Below are 22,076 nucleotides of genomic sequence, written 5' to 3'. Positions count from 1 at the left end.
TACTTTTAGCTAGCCACTGAAAATGTTAAGGGCAGAACCTGACTTGGAGTATTATTACATACAGCACTGATTGACAGTGCTCAAGTTGCTTGAACAAAGAAAAATTCTTTTTGAGACAAGTTTATGAGTTTGATCGTAGAAGAGGTTGATCGTTGCTGCTTCTGAATTAAAAATGCCCACTGAAGTGTGTTCGTTTAAACAAAATTGGTAGCACCCTTTATTGAAAAATTAACAACTGCGGCGTCTTTTTTGTAATAAACTAGGCACTGAAGACACCGCAGCAAATGGCGCGCGGTGCTCAACACTTGCGCACCCGGTGCGCGTCGGATTGGTCTATAGACTGATAGATTGGTAAATACTCCAAAACCATAAAAACTTACTTGGTGAGAAGCACCGCAGCTGTTGATAGTATAAACTATTTTGAGAAAGGATTCCCAAAACTTTTGACTCATGCATGAAGCGTTTCTCACGATTTATGGGGGTTAATGTCCATTCACAAATGCAGCGGCACAAAATAAGGTTGGTACCCGCGGTCACCAGACTAAACATGGATGTGGAAATACCATAGCATTTTTTTGCTGTTTTCTCAACAAGTAGACTTTGAATTCATCTGAAAGATTCAATTTGACTTTTAGTGAGTTTTACTGGATCTTTATTGAAACACTGTGGCGTTAAGTCAGCATTACATACACATTGTATACAAAAACCAATCAATTAAGTTGCCATCCACCTTTAATGTCCCACCAGCATCAATAACACTACAAAAGCAATGTTCACAACTGATCGGACACGCAACTAGGGGAGACACTCCTCTGTCAATACTCATGGACAAGAAGACCCAACCTACAAAACCCTATCATAGAGGTCGAGCACTCATGCCAACCTAACCAACAGCAACTCTCTCATGACCAGGGGATGGTTGGTATTGGAACAAAGCAACTTCAACGAGTCACTCAACATGCCGAACAATGGAAACAAACAATTAAAAGCACTGGACACTATTGGTTATTGTCGAAGACCAGAATTCTCACTTGGTGTATTTCAACGTACATGTATGCACAAAATAACAAACATGTGAAAATTTGAACTCAATTGGTTGTCGAAGTGGCGAGATAATAATGGAAGAAAAAATACCGAAAAACTACTTTACTTCAGAGGGAGCCGTTTCTCACAATGTTTTATACCATTAACAGCTCCCCATTACACGTTACCAAGTAAAGTTTTTATGCAAACAAATATTTTGAGTAACTACCAATAGTGTCCACTGCCTTTAACAAAACAAACAATCCACTGAGCAACGTCTGTGACGACGTCCTCTAAAGAACTTCTGATATTTCAAGAACACAAATGAAACATACGTGTTATGGAATACAAAAGAGAAGTAAGCCAGTGCATGTAGAGCCTCTGTGGAACTAAAGACCAGCTTTTGCTGAACTGCACTCCGATAATCATTTAAGTCTATTTAGGAAATGCTATCTTTGTTGCCATAATAATATAATCTTAAATCATAATTAGCTTATGGGTTACGTTATCACTGACGACACCGTGCCAAGTTGAAAAGGGCTTACATGTAAATGTTTGTTTCCAGAATTAGAAGAGAATTATTGCATCTCTGGGTAAGGGTAAGTATGACTTTGCTAAAACTATCTAATCAATCACAGGATCCAATCTAAATATGTGAGATAGGTTTGGTAAGTTGAGCACTCCTCGAAATAGCCACATTCGACATACGTAGTGTTGTTTATTTGTTTTTCGCATCAAGTGTTGTTTGACAAGAAGTCTACAATTGATATTAATGAGCAAGAGAAAGCACATTATTATCACTAAATATTTCTCAATAGTTGTGGCTCTGGTCAAGCTCCAAATACTATTTATTTGGGAGGGATACTCTTTTTGAGGGGTACTCTTGTTGAGTATTATTTTGTCTGTAAAACTATTTTTTTTATTAAAGTTGTATTGTAAGTGTTAGTTGAATCAATCACTTTATATTTACGATCATATGGATTTTGCTCTTTTATTGCATTTTGGTGAATGCTTGTCCTTCTCAATAAGAGGGCTGGCCACCTCACTGTGCCTCTCTCGACATTCAAGAAACACTTTATACTTCCTCTTTCTCAAAACCTGTTTCAAATATTTTGATTAATACCTGATGATTGGATGTGCTTTTTATGATACAGAGAAATACTTTTTTTTTTTTTTTTTTTAAAGGGAACTACATGAAGATGTGTCAATTTCCCTGACAGGACAGCATGGCATGATGATTTAGAACATACATGTACTTAATAAACATTTTCACCTTAGAGTAACTACTGAAAATCTGACCAAAAAACCCTTGCTGATGTAACATACATGTACATGTAGTTTTACTTCTTGCGTAAGAAGGTTGAAAGGGAAGGGGACTAGGAGAGGGGACATAGAGGGACAACAATTCACCAAAATTAATTTGCAGCTGATATAGCCTGCTCATCGGATGTCACATTTTGAGGCTTGTGAATAATGCCATATACCGGCCATGAGCAACTAGCAGGATTCTGCCAGTTGCTTCGCATCCATTCACAATGCAGAGATTAGTAGTGTACATGCCAGGTACACACATTACAACATTGCATACGTTGTACACATGCGCATCAGTAGACGATAACAAAAGTTCCTGCTGATTGTGTAGCTAACAAACAAGTCACTTCGGAGGGGACCAATCATAACACAGAAAAGGAAAGCTTACGTCACTGCACGTTATCGAATAAAATCATTGTGTCCAGCAAAATCATCAAGTCTGTAACAACTGTGCCAGCGGATAAAGACAGGGGACCAGGCAACTAGCCTGAACATCTGAGGTCACACTTCGAGGCTCGTGAATAACGCCAGGGACCGGCCTCCAGTCGGCGTGTACATGCACCTATGACCAACATTCATTTCACTTAGAGATACGCAGTCAAATTCCATGGCGGACGAAAAAGGAGTGTACTGTTTGGGCATCTATGGAAAGCTCATGTCACTGTGAAGGTATATCCAATGATATAATTGTATCCAATGGAATCACTGGATCTGAATAGCAGGTACCTGTCTTTATCCTTGCGGATAAAGACAGGGGCCAAGTCTACCAGTCAACAGTCAAAGAAGAAATGGGAGATGTTTGGGAACTCTAGGTAGCAGCAGACTTACCAGGTCAATTAATCCTTGGAAATGTGAGCATGATCAAAACGACATGAACCTATACAATGGAAATTTACCTAGTAAGTCTGCTGCCACCTAGCATTCAAAAGTCTCCCATTACAAAAATTAAGTTGAAGTGAGAGCAAGGGAGGAGCTTACCAAGAACTTTTTGGCGGTAACCGAGAGGCACAAAACGAGACGCCCACTTGGGGAACTCATCCGTGTTGATGGACACAAACACCATCTTATTGTATAACTCGTAGGCAGCTGATGTCAGGGCCTGCAACATGGAGTCGAAGTGACAATTAAATATGTTTCTTTATTCTTCAACTTAGTGCTGTTTATCCTGTTTTGTTTTGTATTGTTGTAACGGGCACATCCACCACAAGCCTTGGCTTTTAGGATGATGCCTACATGTGCAAATGTGGAAATAAATGTTCTATTGAATTGAAACCAATTGTGTCTAGCTACCATATTGGCAACTCAAACCTTGCAGAAGTTAAACATCACCCATACCTAGGAATTGATCTCAGCCACGATCTGAAATGGTCAACACATATTAGTCAAATAAGCTCCAAGGCCAACAGGATGTTAGGGCTCCTAAAGAGGAACATCTACTACTGTAATAGTAATGTGAAATCCATAGCATACAAAACGCTAGTCAGACCACTGCTCGAGTATGGCTCTACTATCTGGGATCCCCACTTCGACACAGAACAAAGAAACTTGAACAGGTCCAAAATCGGGCTGCCAGATTCACAGTTCAGATTTTACAACCGTGAGTCCAGCATTACTGCAATCCTAGGAAACCTCAACTGGGAATCACTCCGGGACAGAAGGACTAAGTCTCGTTTAACATCCATCTACAAAGAAACACATGGTTTAACACCTAACAATATAAAGGAATATATCAACTCATGCACCGGTACAACCACAAAATCATCTATAGTAGCCAGTATACATATAAACAAATCCGTGCCCACAAAGACTGTTACCAGTTCTCGTTATACCCCAGGACCTTGCCAGAGTGGAATCTACTTCCCCGAGACATCCGTAGAGCACCTGACCTTAAGTCATTTAAGGCTGCACTAGACTCTATCAACATCCACCAAGCGACAGAAAAAGCGCATTACAACAACTAATGGTTTGTCAAGCTGCGTTGCGTTTAGACCCTTACCCGACGTACGACGACAACCTCATCAGGTGTTTGTACGGAGACCAATACAGATACAGATTGAAAAGTCCATTTTGGAATGTCAAGGTGACGCATACATTGTACCGTATGCAGTCGGCTTAGGACTATAAGGTCATTAGTGCAGTTTGTATGGATTTCATCAAATAGCTTATTGCATATTTTTTAGCTCCTGGAGTTAATTGATCTGGAGTTAATTGATCTCCAAAGTGTTTTCTATCTTCCGGGAAAACAAATTAAGTTTGTGTTATTTGTTTTCCTTCAAATTTACACACATGAAATTGCAAGTGACAACCTTATAGCACTGAGCCAATGGTATTACTTTAATACATTTTTGGTAATGAAACCAGGGATGCCTCATAAGGGACCTTACAGGCAGTGGACACTGCTTGTAATTACTCAAAATTATTATTAGCATAAAACCACACTTGGTAACGAGTAACCTAGTATAAAACTTTGTGAGAAACGGCTCCCTCTGAAGCAACGTAGTTTTCGAGAAAGAAGTAAATTTCCATGAATTTTATTTCAAGACATCAGAATTAGATTTTGAGGTCTCAAAATCAAGCATCTGAAACCACACAGCTTCGGTTGACAAGGGTGTTTTTTCTTTCATTATTATCTTGCAACTTCGACGACCAATTGAGCTCAAATTTTCACAGGTTTATTTTATGCATGTGTTGAGATACACCAAGTGGGAAGACTGGTCTTTGACAGTTACCAATAGTGTCCAGTGTCTTTAGTCACTGTATATAGCTCACAAGCCTGAGGAAACCTGTAAACAAATCACCAGTTCTACTTGTAGTTTTAGTCAACTTGCATGCTCATATTGGGGATCTGTAGCGTACTGGCAAAAATTCTTCTACGATTTTCTGCCGAGTATGTTTCCTCCAACTTTCCCTACCCTCCCCCTCCCATGTTGGGAGACAATCAACCATTAATAACATCAGGCCTGATAATTTACGGTGGCAATGAAGGCGATTGCTCCCATGCCCCATGGTTGTTGCCTTGGAGCCCCTGAATTGCTCCAGTAGAAATTTACAATTTCCGGATAGGGTGCCCTTGTGAATTCATCACTGCATTACCATATCTTTCTGAAAGTTTGTATTATACTCGGCGCCTTGAGTACCTTGTTTGGTAGATACGTGCGGTATATAAGACTTTGATATTACCAAGGAGAAAATGCCTTGGTGACCTTGCACTTTCAAAAATGAAGCATACAGGCCTGTAACTTACTTCAATGAACTGTGCTCCATCCATCAAATGTCCTTTGTTCGCTAAAGCTATCAGCACAGGTAGATCATGCTCAAAGATTGAGTTCTCGTGGTGCTCACCAAACTTAGCTCTGGTGGGAAAAAGAAGAAGAAAATAGACGTTAAATTTGCATCGGGAAAAAGAATATTATATTCATTTTGGTTTTTACCCTAACACACTGACGTGTGTTAGCACTGTATACTCAGTACTTCCCCCGAGTTCTATGAACAAATCACAGGCATATTACTCGGGTGGGATTCAAACCCAGTGGGATTCGAACCCACTGGGATTCTACCATGGTCTTGTACAAACTCCACAATGAGATCAGTGCAACCCTAATCCCATAACACCCAGGCACCTTTATCTACTCACCCACTATGGGTATGGAACCCAGTCAATGTGAGATGTGTTACTGGGTGTTTACCATGGTCTTGTACAAACTCCACAATGAGATCAGTGCAACCCTAATCCCATGACACCCAGGCACCTTTATCTACTTACCCACTATGGGTATGGAACCCAGTCAATGTGAGATTGTTACTGGGTGTTTACCATGGTCTTGTACAAACTCCACAATGAGATCAGTGCAACCCTAATCCCATGACACCCAGGCACCTTTATCTACTCACCCACTATGGGTATGGAACCCAGTCAATGTAAGATGTGTTACTGGGAGTCTACTATGGTCCTGTACAAACTCCACAATGAGATCAGTGCAACCCTAATCCCATGACACCCAGGCACCTTTATCTACTTACCCACTATGGGTATGGAACCCAGTCAATGTGAGATGTGTTACTGGGAGTCTACCATGGTCTTGTACAAACTCCACAATGAGATCAGTGCAACCCTAATCCCATAACACCCAGGCACCTATATCTACTCACCCACTATGGGTATGGAACCCAGTCAATGTGAGATGTGTTACTGGGAGTCTACCATGGTCTTGTACAAACTCCACAATGAGATCAGTGCAACTAGCAACATCATCCTCACAATGTTGACCCTCTTTCAAATTATACCTACATGTAGAAAAGAGAAGCGAATTAAAAAAAAAAACTTTCTTGTTAACCTTCTTACTGCATTGTTTTGAAATAAACAACCATGGGTGACCGAATAGTTTGACCATTCAAACATTGAAGCAAACATTCTTATACAACAGAAAGCTTTATTCAAAGCAATTAATATTGTCTCGCTTAATAAATTCCCTTTCACATTATCAAAACAATCATTGACATTGGCTGACAAATGTCTTAGTTTTTTGTCTTTCTTTTCACAATGTGATCTGTATTAACTCAAACACTTTTGGTTTTTCGGATCTTTCCACTCCATTTTAAAGAGATTGCAAACAGCAACCTCATTACAGTTTACCATCATTGGAAAGATCCCATCTTTCACTTCCAAGTGATGGTAAGCTTGGGTATGGAGGGTGAATAAGATGGACAAGCCTACAGCTTTATTTCAAATGGCCTTTGCACTTAGGCTTGAATGCCTATTATTGTGCCTAAATCTTGGTCAACTAAAGTTGCCAATGATAAAGAAGAGGGGTTATGATTGCAGTCGACTTTAGTCACCAACGGTAGAGGAGTGAGTAAACTCTCCACGGTGTTTATGAATGATAGTTAATATTTTGATGACTAACCTATGTGGTGAGTGGAAAGCGTGTATCTGTGAGTGGGACTCGTCTTGTAATGTGGCCATTAGATTTCTACCCAGGCTAAAGACTACAGACTGGATCCCATCTTTACGAAACATTTCAATCTAAACGAATAAAGAGAAAAAATATCAACAAAGTCATAAAATGAAAAATAAAAATCAAGTCAGGGAGAGCTTGAAACATCATCTCTCTACATGCATTTTACATGTTTAGTAAAATGCATATTTTTGTCCAGCAATAGTACTAATTTCAGAGAAATACTTGCTGTCTGACAATATTAATGAAACAATTTGACAGATTGGAAAAAAAGTCATCATTGAAGGCTTATCTGCATATCCAACTGCAATATTGGGGATAACTCAATATAATAACAAAGTCTTATATAGCGCATGTATCTACCAAACAAGGTACTCAAGGCTCTGAGTATATAAAAGAAAGATTATTTCAGTGATGAATTCTGAGACCAAATTATTTAGCACCCTATAAGGGTTTACAAGGTGCTACGGCACATACAGCAGCCCCAGCCAGGAACACCGAAGGGGCGAACCCCTTCTCTTTTCGATAAGTACACTGGGTTCTTTTACATGCGTTACACAACACATGGGACCAACGGCTTTACTTCCCATCCGAAGGACGAAGCAGTGGTTAAGTGTCTTGCTTAAGGACACAAGTGTCACGGCCGGGGATTTGAAACCCACACTCTGCTGATCAGAAACACCAGAGTTTGAATTCTCTGCTCTTAACCGCTCGGCCCTGACACTTCCACATAAATATAAAAGCAAATGACACCTTGTATGCCACTGTGTTTGATACCTTTCAAGTGCAACTTTTGTCAAAATCAGAAAACACCCTCAGAAATCTGAGAAACAATTCATGCATGATTTTTCAATTTCGAGTGCATATGGCATGTTTGGGTGAAAAATTCTCCAAGCCACGTTACCTCAAAAGGGAATACTTTCTAAAAATAGTTTCTTCTAACAACAGCTACAGTGCTTTTTACCAAGTAAGTTTGTTATAGTCATTACCTTTTTATAGTCATTACAGGAGCATCATCTTCCTTTTTGGTAAATTGTCAAAGACCAATATTCTCACTTGGTGTATCACATATGCATAAAATAACAAATCTGTGACAATTTAGACTCAATTGGTCATCAAGGTAGCAAGAGAAAATGGAAAAAAAATCACAAACTTGTGTGCTTTCAGATGCCTAAAAAGTTTTAAGGCTGAGGTCTATTAATACTTGAGCTAGAACTGACCTATTTCTTAATAAGTACATAACTTATGCTAACAATTATTTCAATAACCAGTAATAATAGTGTCCAGTGCCTTTCAACCACCTATTTGGAAAGAAAACAAACAAAACTGTTACCTGGGTAACCACCATTTGCAATTGCTGTCTACTTTTCTCAACATCTCTACGTTCCAGATTCTCAGTAAGGACGGCCAGACAGTTCGCTCGTCCATACAGACGCTCACAGGCTACCTGGTAACACTCTAACGGGTACCAGTGACTGGTGCTAGACAGGGTAGGTAGGTATTTACCAGCTAGAGACAGAGGATACATGGTGGCCAGAAGAACTACGTCATCTTTCTGCGAGGAATAAAACAAAAAATACTTTTTAATAATAATAAGTGGTTCTTATATAGCGCACATACCCTCATGACCCTAGCAGCAAGATCAAGGCGCTTTACAATATCTCATTAAATCGTTGCGGTACCCCCTGCTAAAATATAGAATTTGAACTGCCTCTAGCTACTGGGCAATCTCGGTGGTCTCGTTGGTAAAACACTGCTCTAAATTTACAAAAGTCCTGGGTTTGAATCCCAACCAAGTAATATGCCTGTGATTTTTTTTTCACAGAGCTTGGGAAAGTACTGAGTATACATAGATGGGTTGCAATACGCGTCATTGACCGCCATCTTTGATGTATTTTACACGTGAAAATGGCACAACAGTTACGCGCACAGCCTACACGCGTGCACTTTTCACGTGTAAAATACATCAAAGATGGCGGCCAATGACAGGTATTGCAACCCATCTATACAGTGCTAACCCACATCAGTGTATAGACGGGTTGCAATACGTGTCATTGACCGCCATCTTTGATGTATTTTACATGTGAAAAGTGCACGTGTGTACGCGCTGCGCGTGACTGTCGCATGCACTCCGCGTGTAAAATAGATCAAAGATAACGGTCAATAACACGTATTGCAACCCATCTATACAGTGCTAACCCACATCAGTGTATATGGGTAAAACAAAAAAGAATATTACTATCTCATGAGAAATACTTTTAGACCCCTCCTCTAACTTTCTCAACTCCATGGGGAAGCATATAATGGGTTTATCCCAACACAATACTGTCTCAGCTCTGTCAGGTTCCCATCGATATACACCCTGGTAAAGAGATAGTTAACACCTATCACATTATGCTCAAGGACACCAAAATTATAACCACGATTTGAATCCACACTCTCTTGAATCAACCATCACGATTTGAGGCCAATGGAGTACACCGTTCAGCCATGACACACCACAATGGATAGATATGATATAGTCAAGGTTTCGAAACTCAATGAGATATCACAGGGTTCCATTAAGGTATTTCTAGGCTCCACATACTTTTTCCTATAACATTAAGCAAAACTGACATGGTCAATTTTGGTTGAGAAAATTTACATGAGGTGAATTTGAACCTTCAACCTTCGTATTAACGTGCCAGCACTCTACCCACTAAACCATCAAGCCCTATCGTTGGCAGTCTCCATATTTTGTCAATATCTTTGTCTTTTTTCACTAGCTTTGTATATTGGCACCCCCTGAAAATGTTGATAATTTTCTAGTTTCAAAAAGAAACAATCATGTTTAGAATTAGACTCACAACAATAAGGGAATAAAAGTGTAGCAACGAGTTCTTACACGGCTTTTAAGGGTCGAGTTGCCGTGTGATAAGGGCCCGAGCCGAAGGCGCAGGTTTTGAGCGCATGGCAAAGACTCTGCAAGGTTTTAACCGGATGTTTAAGAATGAGTCACTACTTTTTTATTCCCATTCATAAATGCCCTTTTGTTAAAAAACGTTACAAAAATACAATTACAGACACTTTGACAGTTAAAAATTCGAGGTTTGAAATATTTTTTTCAAAAACTTTGTGAAGAGTCTGTTGCGTGTGTGTACGCGCGCGCCCTTAGAAATAGATTACGAGCCGGCGCTTAGAAGTAGGTTACGCGCTGTTACTAATAGCTATGAGTTGCGTTCCGTGTGATAATCTTGCACGCCTGACACGCGGAAGCCAGCCGGTTATAAACATTGGTCATTATCAACACCCCCACATGACGCGCTCTCCACCAATAGGAGTAGAGAAACTGTCTGAGGTATTTATGAATTATGAATAATTACCTGGTATTCGGATTGTCTGAACGTTTGTCTGTTTGGTAACCGAGTCACAGCTGGTACTGAGATTTCTGAGAACCACTCCATTATCAACTTCTCCTGAAAATGAATAAATTAAGCTCATTACCCAATCAACAAAGTTCACTCCATCACATGTGTGCTCATTGTTTGTGCTGAATTTTCACAACGTCTTGCACTCAGCACTCTCAAACATGTCAAACCCAGCATCAAAGCACAGTGTTGTATGTACACTGCAGTTTACCACTGCAACGTAGTTACAGTTTATGTGTACATATGTTGGATTGTCAGATGGTTAAACATGAGATGTTCGAAATTGACAATGGACTGCCGACCAGAGGCCAGTGATTTTATTGTCACTGGGACAGTAAACTGACAACAAGACAAGTCCGGCAATCTTGTGATTCTCAATTGAACTGCATAATAACTGTGGAATATCTTTAATATTAATTGTGGCTTCTTACATGTATATAGCTCACATGTAACATGGCGCTGTAACATACAGTATTTCCTGCAGATGTGGGACTATGTTTTGAAATGAGACCTAATTCTGAAAGCAACATGTTATTACATTTTGCTGCCGACTGAACCAGGCAAATCCCTTTCTCTTTTCGATAAGTGCACTGGGTTCTTTACATGCCTTACATAACACATGGGACCAACAGCTTAACGTCCCATCCGAAGGATGAAGCAATGGTGAAGTGTCTTGCTTAAGGAAACAAGTGTCATGCCTGGGAATTCAAAACCACACTCTGCTGATCAGAAACACCCGAGTTTGAATTCGGTGCTCTTAACCGCTCGGCCACGACACTTCCGTTGATAAGATAAAAGTGCGTTCAAATGTTGACTTTGAGTTATATAAATGTATGAATCCTTTCCAATTCTGTCATTTGTTGAGTTTTGAAGCATGTACTTCTCAGTACTTGTTTAAAGTAGTATTGTGGATTTACCCTTCAGACTATAGTCCTGAATGACACTGCTTGATTTTCTAATAAAAGCATGCAATACAAACTTAGTTTTTCTAGCAACAACCATACAGACACTAATCCTTGTCTTTCAAACTAAAAATATTTACATGTCAGACTTCAGTGCATATCACAGTTTCCCCTACCCAACCAATGAAATCCATTGAATACTACACCAAGAGACTGTTTATTCTGGGTCAGTTCGATTAGCTTCCCTGGGTCGACCCCGATCAGCCCCTGGTTCATTCGAATAGCTTTGATGTCATTCTAGGGGCTCACCCAGGTCAGCCCCAAGTGCCCTGCTTGTGGAACGGATCACTTTGGCTGGACCGAGGTGCACGACTTCACCACGAGAGGGTGAGTGATCGTTCGATTAGTTCTTGTCAGGGGCTCGAATGAGCACCGCGGGGTCGACACACGAAAGCTAATCTAACGCACCCACAGATTAAGCTGACATGGATATACAAGTAGGTAGGGCACCAATCTAACCTTACCTCTAGAACTCCATGATAGTCCATACGTATCAGCTGAGTAGCCTGGCCTGGTGTCACGCAGTGCTCACTCCCTATCTCACCATACCCTCTGAAGGCTATCAAGGTGGGGAAGCCAATAACGTGTAGTTGAGAACAGATTGTGGGGTCCGACGTACAGTTCATGATGTACATTGATCCGCCATCTAGTAATTAATGCCGGAAAAACATGTCAGTCGGGTATCCTTTAACATCGTGCACAATATACTTACCAATTTAAACAAATTACACTTGTTTAAGTTTGAAAGTTCAAGTTCCAAAAAATTAACCTTTCTTTTAAGATTCCTAGAATGACATGTGGGTCACAATAATACAGTCATGACAGTTATTCAAGAATTAAATATGCCTTAGGCGCGCGGTCCATTTAGGGCCGGTTCGGCAACCATCACACGATTGCCGCAAACGATTATTTTACAGAGGGTCAATCGGTTGAGTTTCGGGATGCAATGTTTCCAGAGAATATAGAAAGACTTACTCAGGTGAAACACAAAAGAGTTGGCACTTGACTGTGGTTTACAACTAACAAAAGAGTTCGCCAACACCAGGCTATCACTGACACTTCCACCGCTAATCCCTCGCTAATCCAACTAATCCTCCACTGCCAGGAGTACTGGTAACAATGGTTTGGTTTTGGACTGGTGTGGTGTGCAGCCAGGTAGTAGCTTTTTCTTAGCATCATGAATGAACGTATTTTTGGGGGCAAAACACGGCTTTGAACATCGTGTTGTGTAATTCAAGTCGAAAAAATCGGGATTCTTGATTTTGAGAGGTAGACCCGAACGGAAATCATAAAAATATTTATTAAATAAACAAGGCTGTTTCAATTGATAATTGGTAACGGATCGCGGTGAACGATTTTCTACCGCGATCCGCTGGGAAAATTGGGGGAAATGGAAATTTCCCATTTTGTTTGTTTTGACGAACGTTTGGTCACATATTATCTAGACTATATAATCTTATTCAATTGGATGTTTGTTATCTGATGTGTACCTCGGGTTCATTACATTATTTTTGAGCAGTTCTTGTACCAGTAGTCATGCCCGCCCTGATTGTTGGTTGGGAGGGTTATTAGTCGGATCGTAAGTTAAACCAGTTATTTCAATAAATTAACTCAGTCAGTTCTTTAACTTTTCATTCAATTAGTTGTTCTTAATAGTTACACCTTGCAAATATTTATGGTTTGCAAACCTATGGTTTCAAGTCAACAGTCTCAAAATGTCACTGAATTGGACAGCGCCATCATTTATTTACCAACAAAATGTTCTGATAATAAGATCCGTTAATTTATTCCAATTAAGCATAAAACAAACAAGTACACACACATACATTAGGTATTTTTTATTGCAGTCTTTTTATTACTGCAATGGTATTTCTTCTTCAATGCCAACAGTTTGTTTAAAATTAAAATTCTTCAAAATTAAACCTTCTGATGACGACGTACTGATTACAATCCTATTTACAGATCACACCCAAATTCAACAACCTGTCATACGTTTATTAAAAACATACACATTAGTTGGGAAACATTCTTAGTTGGTCACAACCAACCAAAAATTGAGTTCGTCTCGAACGCTCCAATGCATGTATACATGTACATGATGTACCCATGTGAGGTATATTGACGTTGCAAGCGCTAGGCAAAGCCAACCAGCAAATACATGACAACAAGAGGTAAAGTAGAATGTCAGGTTATACTTCATTGTTTTTCACGATTAAAAAAAGTATGTGTGGTATCTTTTGACGAGTATTTTAGAAATGGAAAAAAACACAGCGCAAAAATAAAGCGTTAGAACATTTTAGTTTTTAAATTCATATTCATAGTCCACAACCCAACAGTCAATGCTATAATCCCAACACAATGGACAATAATCCAATTATAGCCCCTTTGTTCGGACTCCGGACGACCAGACAAGCTCAGCGCACTGAAGCGTTTGAAGAACCTATCCCCCAATCGTCTCACAACCGCTGCTGAACCGTTTGCTACTGTAATCGTTTGACAATCGTGTGATGGTTGCCGAACCGGCCCTAAATGGACCGTGCACCTTAGAGCCATTGGACCCTTTCGGTAAACACTGTTGTCCAAGGCCCACACTTTGTGTACCACAACTTCTATATCAAATAACAAACCTGTGAAAATTTAGGCTCAATCGGTCATCGGAGTCGGGAGAAAACAACGGAAAAACCCACCCTTGTTTCTGCGAGTTTCGCCGTGTCATGACATGTGTTTAAAATAAATCCGTAATTCTCGTTAACAAGAATTTATATTGTTTTACTGTTTTCTCAAAAAGTAAAGCATTTCATGGAATAATATTTCAAGAGAAGTCTTTCACCATTGCCTTCTGTGAACCCTGTAAGTAATTTGTAAATCTGTGAACTTTTTTTTGTTGTTCTGAACCGAAAGGGTCCAATGGCTTTAAAGCCATTATTCACTTTCGGAATAGAAACAAAAATAAAAGTTCACAGATTGACAAATAACTTACAGGGTTTACAGAAGGTAATGGTGAAAGACTTCTCTTGAAATATTATTCCATGAAATGCTTTACTTTTAGAGAAAACATTAAAACAATTATCGATTCTCGATGACAAAATTACTTTAAACACATGTCATGATACGGCGAAACAGGCGGAAACAAGGTTGGGTTTCCCGTTATTTTCTCCCGACTAGGATGACTGATTGAGCCTAAATTTTCACAGGTTTGTTATTTGATATATAAGTTGTGATATACGAAGTGTGGGCCGTTGGACAATACTGTTTACATAAAGTGTCCAATGGCTTTAAGCCTGATTCACATTTCATGCAAAAGCGATTGCAAAGCAATTTACGTGACACATACAATCTGGTACGCGATATTTAACATTTGTGGCATGAGAAATTTTGCAATTATAAACCATGTTTTACGATCAATTTCTACTGCATATCAACTGCCTTCTTAGTAAAAGAAGGGGTTTCGTGGTCGAGCGGATAAGAGCACCGAATTCAAACTCAGCTGATTCTGTTGAGCAAACCCCGGTCGTGTCACTTGTGTCCTTGAGCAAGACACTTAACTATAATTGCTTCTCTCCACCCAGAGGTAAATGGGTACCTGTGAGGGCAAAGATGGTTCTTGTGATTAGTTTAGCCGAGTAGCGCATTTGTTGCACTAAGCTGTGTACTCCCCAGGGAGCTGAGATGGTTTAAGGAATTATTTAAGGCCCAGTGACCAGGGGTAATAATTTGAAGCGCTTTGGGACGCCCTTTGGGAGTGAACAAGCGCTATATAAAAACTTAATATAACCTTTGAACGGTTAAAACTGTTGGCAGTTACTTTTCAACAACTTTAACATACAAGCCTTAACCTACCAATCATCTTGACAGACTTTGCCAGTATGCCAAACATGGCCATCTTCCGAAGACAGTTGCTACAATCGTTCTGGATGAAAACCACCAACGTTGTGGAAGCGACATCTTGTCTCCAGGGAGCATTGAGACGCAGAGGAGTTTGTTCTACATCAGAACGCTCGATGATGCTTGACCATTTTGAGTCAGTTACTTTATCAACACCTGCGATATTGGGCTTTGCAGAGGCTGCACTGGAGCTCTAATCAAAACAATAAAGGGAGATCAGGTTGACTCAGTGGTTTCCTTCCCCACTGCCTTTCACCTTTACAGCAAACTCCCAGACATGACGCCAAAGCATTGTCAATTTGATGCGCGCCATCAACGACAGAAGTGTTTTTAGTTTTTGAAAACCTTGAGGTTGGGGCCTGAGTTTTTAATTGATAATTACGAAAAAGTGTATCATTTCAAAGTCCCATCTTTAAAACCTTGGAAAGAATGGCAAGTCTTATCCAAGGTGGTTAGGTTTTATATTGCTCAACACATTTGCTTTTGCTGTAAAGAAAATTTAGCAGGATACTAGTCACAGATTGAACATGTGACATGTTTTATTGGCTAGTAATTTCACACTGTTAAGCATAATTTTGCCATGCTTAAACAGATTTTGTGCTTCTGCAACTCTATGAAAGTGGGTCCTGATACAAAGCCATCACCATACCAATATCACGTTTTTGAATTAAGTTTTGCAGATACCTTTTTAATCCAAGAGGTGTTTCCCTTTAGAGGTTTTCTTGACTTGACGTTGGTGCTTTTACTCTTAGGCAAATTACTTGGACTACAGATGTCTACATCTGTGTCTATATCTGATAGTCCTAGAGACATATTGGCGCTTGTAGTACACGACTGTGGAGTGTAAGAAGTAAAGCCATAGGAAATCTGAAATGAAAAGAATGGTTTATTTAAAAATAATTATAGCATGGTGGAAGCCAACCTCTTTCCCAGTGGTATACAATTTCAAAATGCAGTTTCCTTCAAAGAATGCCTTGCTCGCTTATAAAACCATGGCTGTATGACTTTAAAATATCCAAGTATTGGACATTTAATTAGTCTTGTGTTTGATCCACTCTATGCGCTTACGTGTATATTGTCACAGTTCTCCATCCAAACAAAAACAACAAATCAAGGAGCAGCTGGCCCCTCTCATAGTATACAAATATTGAGTGGCTCAGAGTGGAATGGGAGGAATCTTATCGCAAGGTAAAATTTGGACTGTTCCATTTCACGAGGCTTCGCCTCGTGAAATGGAACAGTCAAAATTTTACCTTGTGATAAGATTCCTTCCATTCCACGAATTAAAGCCACTCAATATTTGTTTTATATAACTGACATATAGATCCATGTCATTTGATGTATTTTAAAAGTATAACATTATGAAAAATCACACAAATTACTGACAACCAAAAATCATATAGCGCCGCGTAGCGGCAACAATGCACAAATCGGATCACAACCTTTTGCACAGGTGCTCCTTTGTTTTAGCAGCGGCGCGGCGGCAGTGTACTGCTCAAAAACATTGGGAACAAAGATAATCTTAACTGTTGAATGGGAAATGCTATTCCCCATGGGCGAATAGGTCTTTTTGATCGTCGGTGCGGGTGGGAGTAACAGTGAATGTCACGTGAAGTAAGTTCCACCAATCAAATGACAAGGATCTGTATGTCAGTTATATAATGTTTAATAGTGTGACATGCCTGACTGTTGGCAGTTTGAAGTGGGCAAGTAAAAACATGATTCATTAAAGGAATATTACAGAATTGGTTTTTGCTAACAAAACAGTTGCTGGCAGTGTAAGCACTTTATGTAATCCACCATACACATAAACTGACAAACCTGAGAAGTTTGAGATCGATCGGTCATCTGAGTCACGACAAAATAGTGAAAAAACGATTACAAATTTTGCATTGCATCGATGCCAAAATAAAAATGAATAAAATGCTCACTGTGCGGTAAACTCCAAACGCAAAGTTGAATTATTTATTTCTCATCAAATATGATATTTCAGACAGAAATATTTCAACGGATGTTTTCAACTATCACCATCATTTGACCATGTAAGTTTTATGTGAATTTGTGATCTTTATGATTTTTTTTTCATACCAATTCTGTAATGTTCCTATAAGTGGATTGCGACAACAAAAACTTGCATTTTGACATGCTCTATACTCACCTCCATTACAATCACCCTGCGATTGCTCAATAGTTTTGAACAAGTGTGTTTAGAGAAGTAAATTTTGGGTTAGTGTTTTTCAGTGCTTCTCTTCCACGGGTTAGGGAGGATACTGAAAGTTTGATTATACTACATTGAATCAGCCAGTCAAACCCCAATGCGCATAGTCAGGTGCATTGGCATGGGGCATGTATTTCGTGCATTAGAGGAACTGTGTGCCTTTCAGGGAGTACAAAAAACAGAAATGCAGTCCGACAGAAACCCTGGAGCAAATTTAACATTAAGTAGGATTTGAAACTTATAATTAAGAGAGCCAGACTACTTAAATGTTGTTATCCCAAATTATTTATCAAAAAATACTCCCAACCCTTCCATTCCGATCTTCTCCGCCAACGCAAATCATTTCTCACTCAGAAATCTGCCCTACCATTCTTCAAATGACCCTACAAAAGAAAGAAGGGAATAGCCTTGCTCAAGGCAGTCGCATTATTCGCTCCGAAAAGACGCCGCTGTAAACCCACCCGTATACCCTGTGCGTGGTGCGTGTAATCACACCGCACGACCAACCCGTATACACACTGTCACATCGTACGACTACTGTGCACACAAGCCATCCGCACTCGTACCACTAACCGCATGCGGAGGCTGTCAGGCCGACAGCCTTGTCGGGTCTGTAACTTCCGGGTTTAATGTGTTTCATGAAAAAATGTCCACTATTGGAAAAAAATGGGGGGCTCTTGGATATGCTGTATGCAGCTCATGAATATGTATATCTTTCGTAAGACCTATCAGACAACACAGGATGTGAAGCAAATGAATTATTCATTTTGACGTCCAATCACGCACTTCCCTTATCACGACCTTTGGACCCTATCATGCTCGCTGAGCGTCCGTGGTGGTGGTGTGATGTAAACATGTCTCGTCTTTCGCGGGCATTATGGTAATGAGTTGACCGTTGGAACTCTTCGCTTATTATAGTAATGAGGTCAGTGGCTTCAACACAGACCCTACAAGGCTGTCGGCCTGACGGCCGACGCATGTGGATAGTGTACGGGGGCATCGTGTCGTGCGATGTGGTTACACACATTTTACGCAACAGTGAATACGGGTGCTTTTTTATACAGCAGCGGTCTTTTTTTGGAGTGAGTAATTCGACTGCCTTGAGCAAGGCTAGTTCTAAAAGGAAATGGTGGTTGACGACTCAAATGAGCCAATTCTTATGTTCTGATCGTCTTCTCTCTGTTACCACAAACCTCTTTTAGTTAGTGTTAACACAGTTATTCAACGACCTTTCCTTGAATTCCTGGATTAAACTTGACAACACCCCTTACCTGATCATGATCATCTTTTCCAGCCCATGGCGAGTACTGAAGCTCCTCCCCATCACCATTGTAAATTGCAACATCGCTTTGCTCCAAGACAGACGCTACAGCCCAGGGCGTTGGGGTGATGTTTGGAAACACTTTCTGTTGTAAAACTAAACCTGAAACAATCAAAGTAACAAAATGAGAAGTAGTGCCTACTTTAAGAGTTTTACAAAAACTTAATGGCAAAACAGAATTAGCTGTTGCAAAAGGACCTATGCAATAAATGCAAAAACAAAAGATAATGGCCTGACGATTCGACTCTAGCAGAATCTTTCTCAAAGGCTAAATGACAACATAGCACAAGATAAGTGTAACATCAGCAGTCATTTACATATATGTATGTACACTACCATGACTACATGTTGATGTGTGTACGTTTTGTTGTCATTTAGCCTTCGAGAAAGATACTGCTAGGGTCAAAACGCCAGTCCATTATTGACTTTTTGAAAAAGTTTGTACTTTTGTCAAAACAAGTTTATAAACAAGAGTTTTTTGGGCAATTTCAATATTAGTTTTTACATGTATCTAGCACATTTTACAATAACGTATAAACACACTTTACATGCACCCTGGTCATTGGACCAATAACATTACTGTAATCTTTCTCAGCTCCCTGGGGAGTATCAAGCCCCAGTCTGCAGGTACCCATCTATCCCTGGGTGAAGAGAAGCTATAACAGTGCAGTGTCTCACTCAAAGACACAAGTGTCATAACGGAGATTCAAACCCATACCCTGATAATTACACCACTAGAATTTGAATATACAGTAATATAATCTGCTTGGCTGTGACACCCTGACATACAAAATCTGGCAGCTAACCCCCAGACCTCTTGCCAAGTCCTGTTAGTGACATAGTTGGAACTACATGTACTGTACAACCAATCTTGCTGTCCAGGAAGGTGTATACAATTTACAAAGTTCACCACAGGGTATTGTGGCTGAGTGGACAAGAGCACCAGACTCAAGCTCTGGTGTTTCTGATCAACAGAGTTCAGGTTCAAGTCCTGGTATTGACACTTGTGTCCTTAAGCAAGACACTAACCACTATTGCCCTGAATCATGTGACATAGCAACTGTCTCAATAGTCTAAGGAATTCAAATTAAAGTTTTAACTTGTGATCAATCACCTCATTGTATCACACACTATTTAAATCTAACACGCAAATGGCTTATTTGGGGGAAAAAAAGAAAAAAAACAAAAGACCCAAACTAACCTTTGACATTAACTTCCTTCCACCAGAACAGCACAGAAAATGGAACACTCTTTGCATATGTAGCATCAACCCATCGTGTCACCACTATACACAAAATCAAGAGAAATTAATTTACAAATGAAAATACACAGTTGGCTTTCAACATGATGCTACCATCTTGATATTTGTTACATTATTGTTTTACATGTAAGACTATAAGTCCAAGAGAAGAAATGTTCTGCAGTAGTGTTAAAGATGATTGGTCTGATTTTTGGACATGAACATTGTGATTTGAATGTTAAATAGTTATTTGTGTATAGATTTAAGAAATGTTATGCTTTCATTTATGCAAACAAAATCTGCCAACAGTGATAGTCAACAATGAAATATTGTTAGAATCATTCCAAAAGAAACTCAGTTTCTGTTATTGTTACTTGTCTCCCACATCTAACATGTCTAAAGCTGACACTTCCTTGTATGTCTTCTCTCGACTGGGTTCTTGGCTGGTACAGTGATTACATTTCTGAGATTCATTGGCTTCACAACCAGAATGAAATACATTAAACGCCAGGTCTTCTGAGATTCCTTGGCTTCACAACCAGAATGAAATACATTAAACGTCAGGTCTTGAACTTCGCTCTTGAAGGGGCACAGCACTTTTTCTCTGGTAAGGGGCACTTCCATGGAGAAAATGTAAGTTTGTATTTGAAGCATGCAGAGAGCACCACAGCAAAAGCACACTTGCTGTAGGTACGGTGGGTTATGGCACCACAGCAAAAGCACACTTGCTGTAGGTACGGTGGGTTATGGCACCACAGCAAAAGCACACTTGCTGTAGGTACGGTGGGTTATGGCACCACAGCAAAAGCACACTTGCTGTAGGTACGGTGGGTTATGGCACCACAGCAAAAGCACACTTGCTGTAGGTACGGTGGGTTATGGCACCACAGCAAAAGCACACTTGCTGTAGGTACGATGGGTTATGGCACCACAGCAAAAGCACACTTGCTGTAGGTACGATGGGTTATGGCACCACAGCAAAAGCACACTTGCTGTAGGTACGATGGGTTATGGCACCACAGCAAAAGCACACTTGCTGTAGGTACGATGGGTTATGGCACCACAGCAAAAGCACACTTGCTGTAGGTACGATGGGTTATGGCACCACAGCAAAAGCACCCTTGCTGTAGGTACGATGGGTTATGGCACCACAGCAAAAGCACACTTGCTGTAGGTACGGTGGGTTATGGCACCACAGCAAAAGCACACTTGCTGTAGGTACGATGGGTTATGGCACCACAGCAAAAGCACACTTGCTGTAGGTACGGTGGGTTATGGCACCACAGCAAAAGCACACTTGCTGTAGGTACGATGGGTTATGGCACCACAGCAAAAGCACCCTTGCTGTAGGTACGATGGGTTATGGCACCACAGCAAAAGCACACTTGCTGTAGGTACGATGGGTTATGGCACCACAGCAAAAGCACACTTGCTGTAGGTACGATGGGTTATGGCACCACAGCAAAAGCACACTTGCTGTAGGTACGATGGGTTATGGCACCACAGCAAAAGCACACTTGCTGTAGGTACGATGGGTTATGGCACCACAGCAAAGGCACACTTGCTGTAGGTACGATGGATTATGGCACCACAGCAAAAGCACACTTGCTGTAGGTACGGTGGGTTATTTTTGAGACATGAAATGAAATGAGTACCCAGAGTTAATCTATTAAAGTCTAGTTAGTATGACACTGCTCTAGAATTACAAAGGTGGTGGGTTTGAATCCCAACCGAGTAATATACCTGTGATTTTT

At 40.2% G+C, this 22,076-nt stretch overlaps 1 protein-coding gene across 3 annotated transcripts in view; it reads right to left on the bottom strand.

The window, feature by feature from the left end:
* Window positions 1-22,076, bottom strand: part of LOC117297450 — a 64,330-nt gene that overhangs the window by 29,568 nt on the left and 12,686 nt on the right. For 2 of the 3 annotated variants that reach the window (XM_033780491.1, XM_033780493.1), the window contains exons 8-18: window positions 20,284-20,367; window positions 19,033-19,184; window positions 16,228-16,410; window positions 15,499-15,736; window positions 12,123-12,304; window positions 10,652-10,744; window positions 8,623-8,844; window positions 7,239-7,357; window positions 6,484-6,618; window positions 5,579-5,687; window positions 3,313-3,433 (exon numbers count right to left, since the gene is read on the bottom strand). In XM_033780491.1, coding sequence (XP_033636382.1) covers window positions 3,313-3,433; window positions 5,579-5,687; window positions 6,484-6,618; window positions 7,239-7,357; window positions 8,623-8,844; window positions 10,652-10,744; window positions 12,123-12,304; window positions 15,499-15,736; window positions 16,228-16,410; window positions 19,033-19,184; window positions 20,284-20,367 — 1,638 coding nt within the window. Of the gene's footprint in view, window positions 1-3,312; window positions 3,434-5,578; window positions 5,688-6,354; window positions 6,407-6,483; window positions 6,619-7,238; window positions 7,358-8,622; window positions 8,845-10,651; window positions 10,745-12,122; window positions 12,305-15,498; window positions 15,737-16,227; window positions 16,411-19,032; window positions 19,185-20,283; window positions 20,368-22,076 lie in introns of all 3 variants that reach the window. The other variant, XM_033780492.1, reaches the window with a different exon arrangement.

The sequence above is a fragment of the Asterias rubens genome, chromosome 12 (genome assembly GCF_902459465.1).
Source record: "Asterias rubens chromosome 12, eAstRub1.3, whole genome shotgun sequence".
NCBI lineage: Eukaryota > Metazoa > Echinodermata > Asteroidea > Forcipulatida > Asteriidae > Asterias > Asterias rubens.
This window is presented reverse-complemented; position numbering and strand designations above follow the sequence as displayed.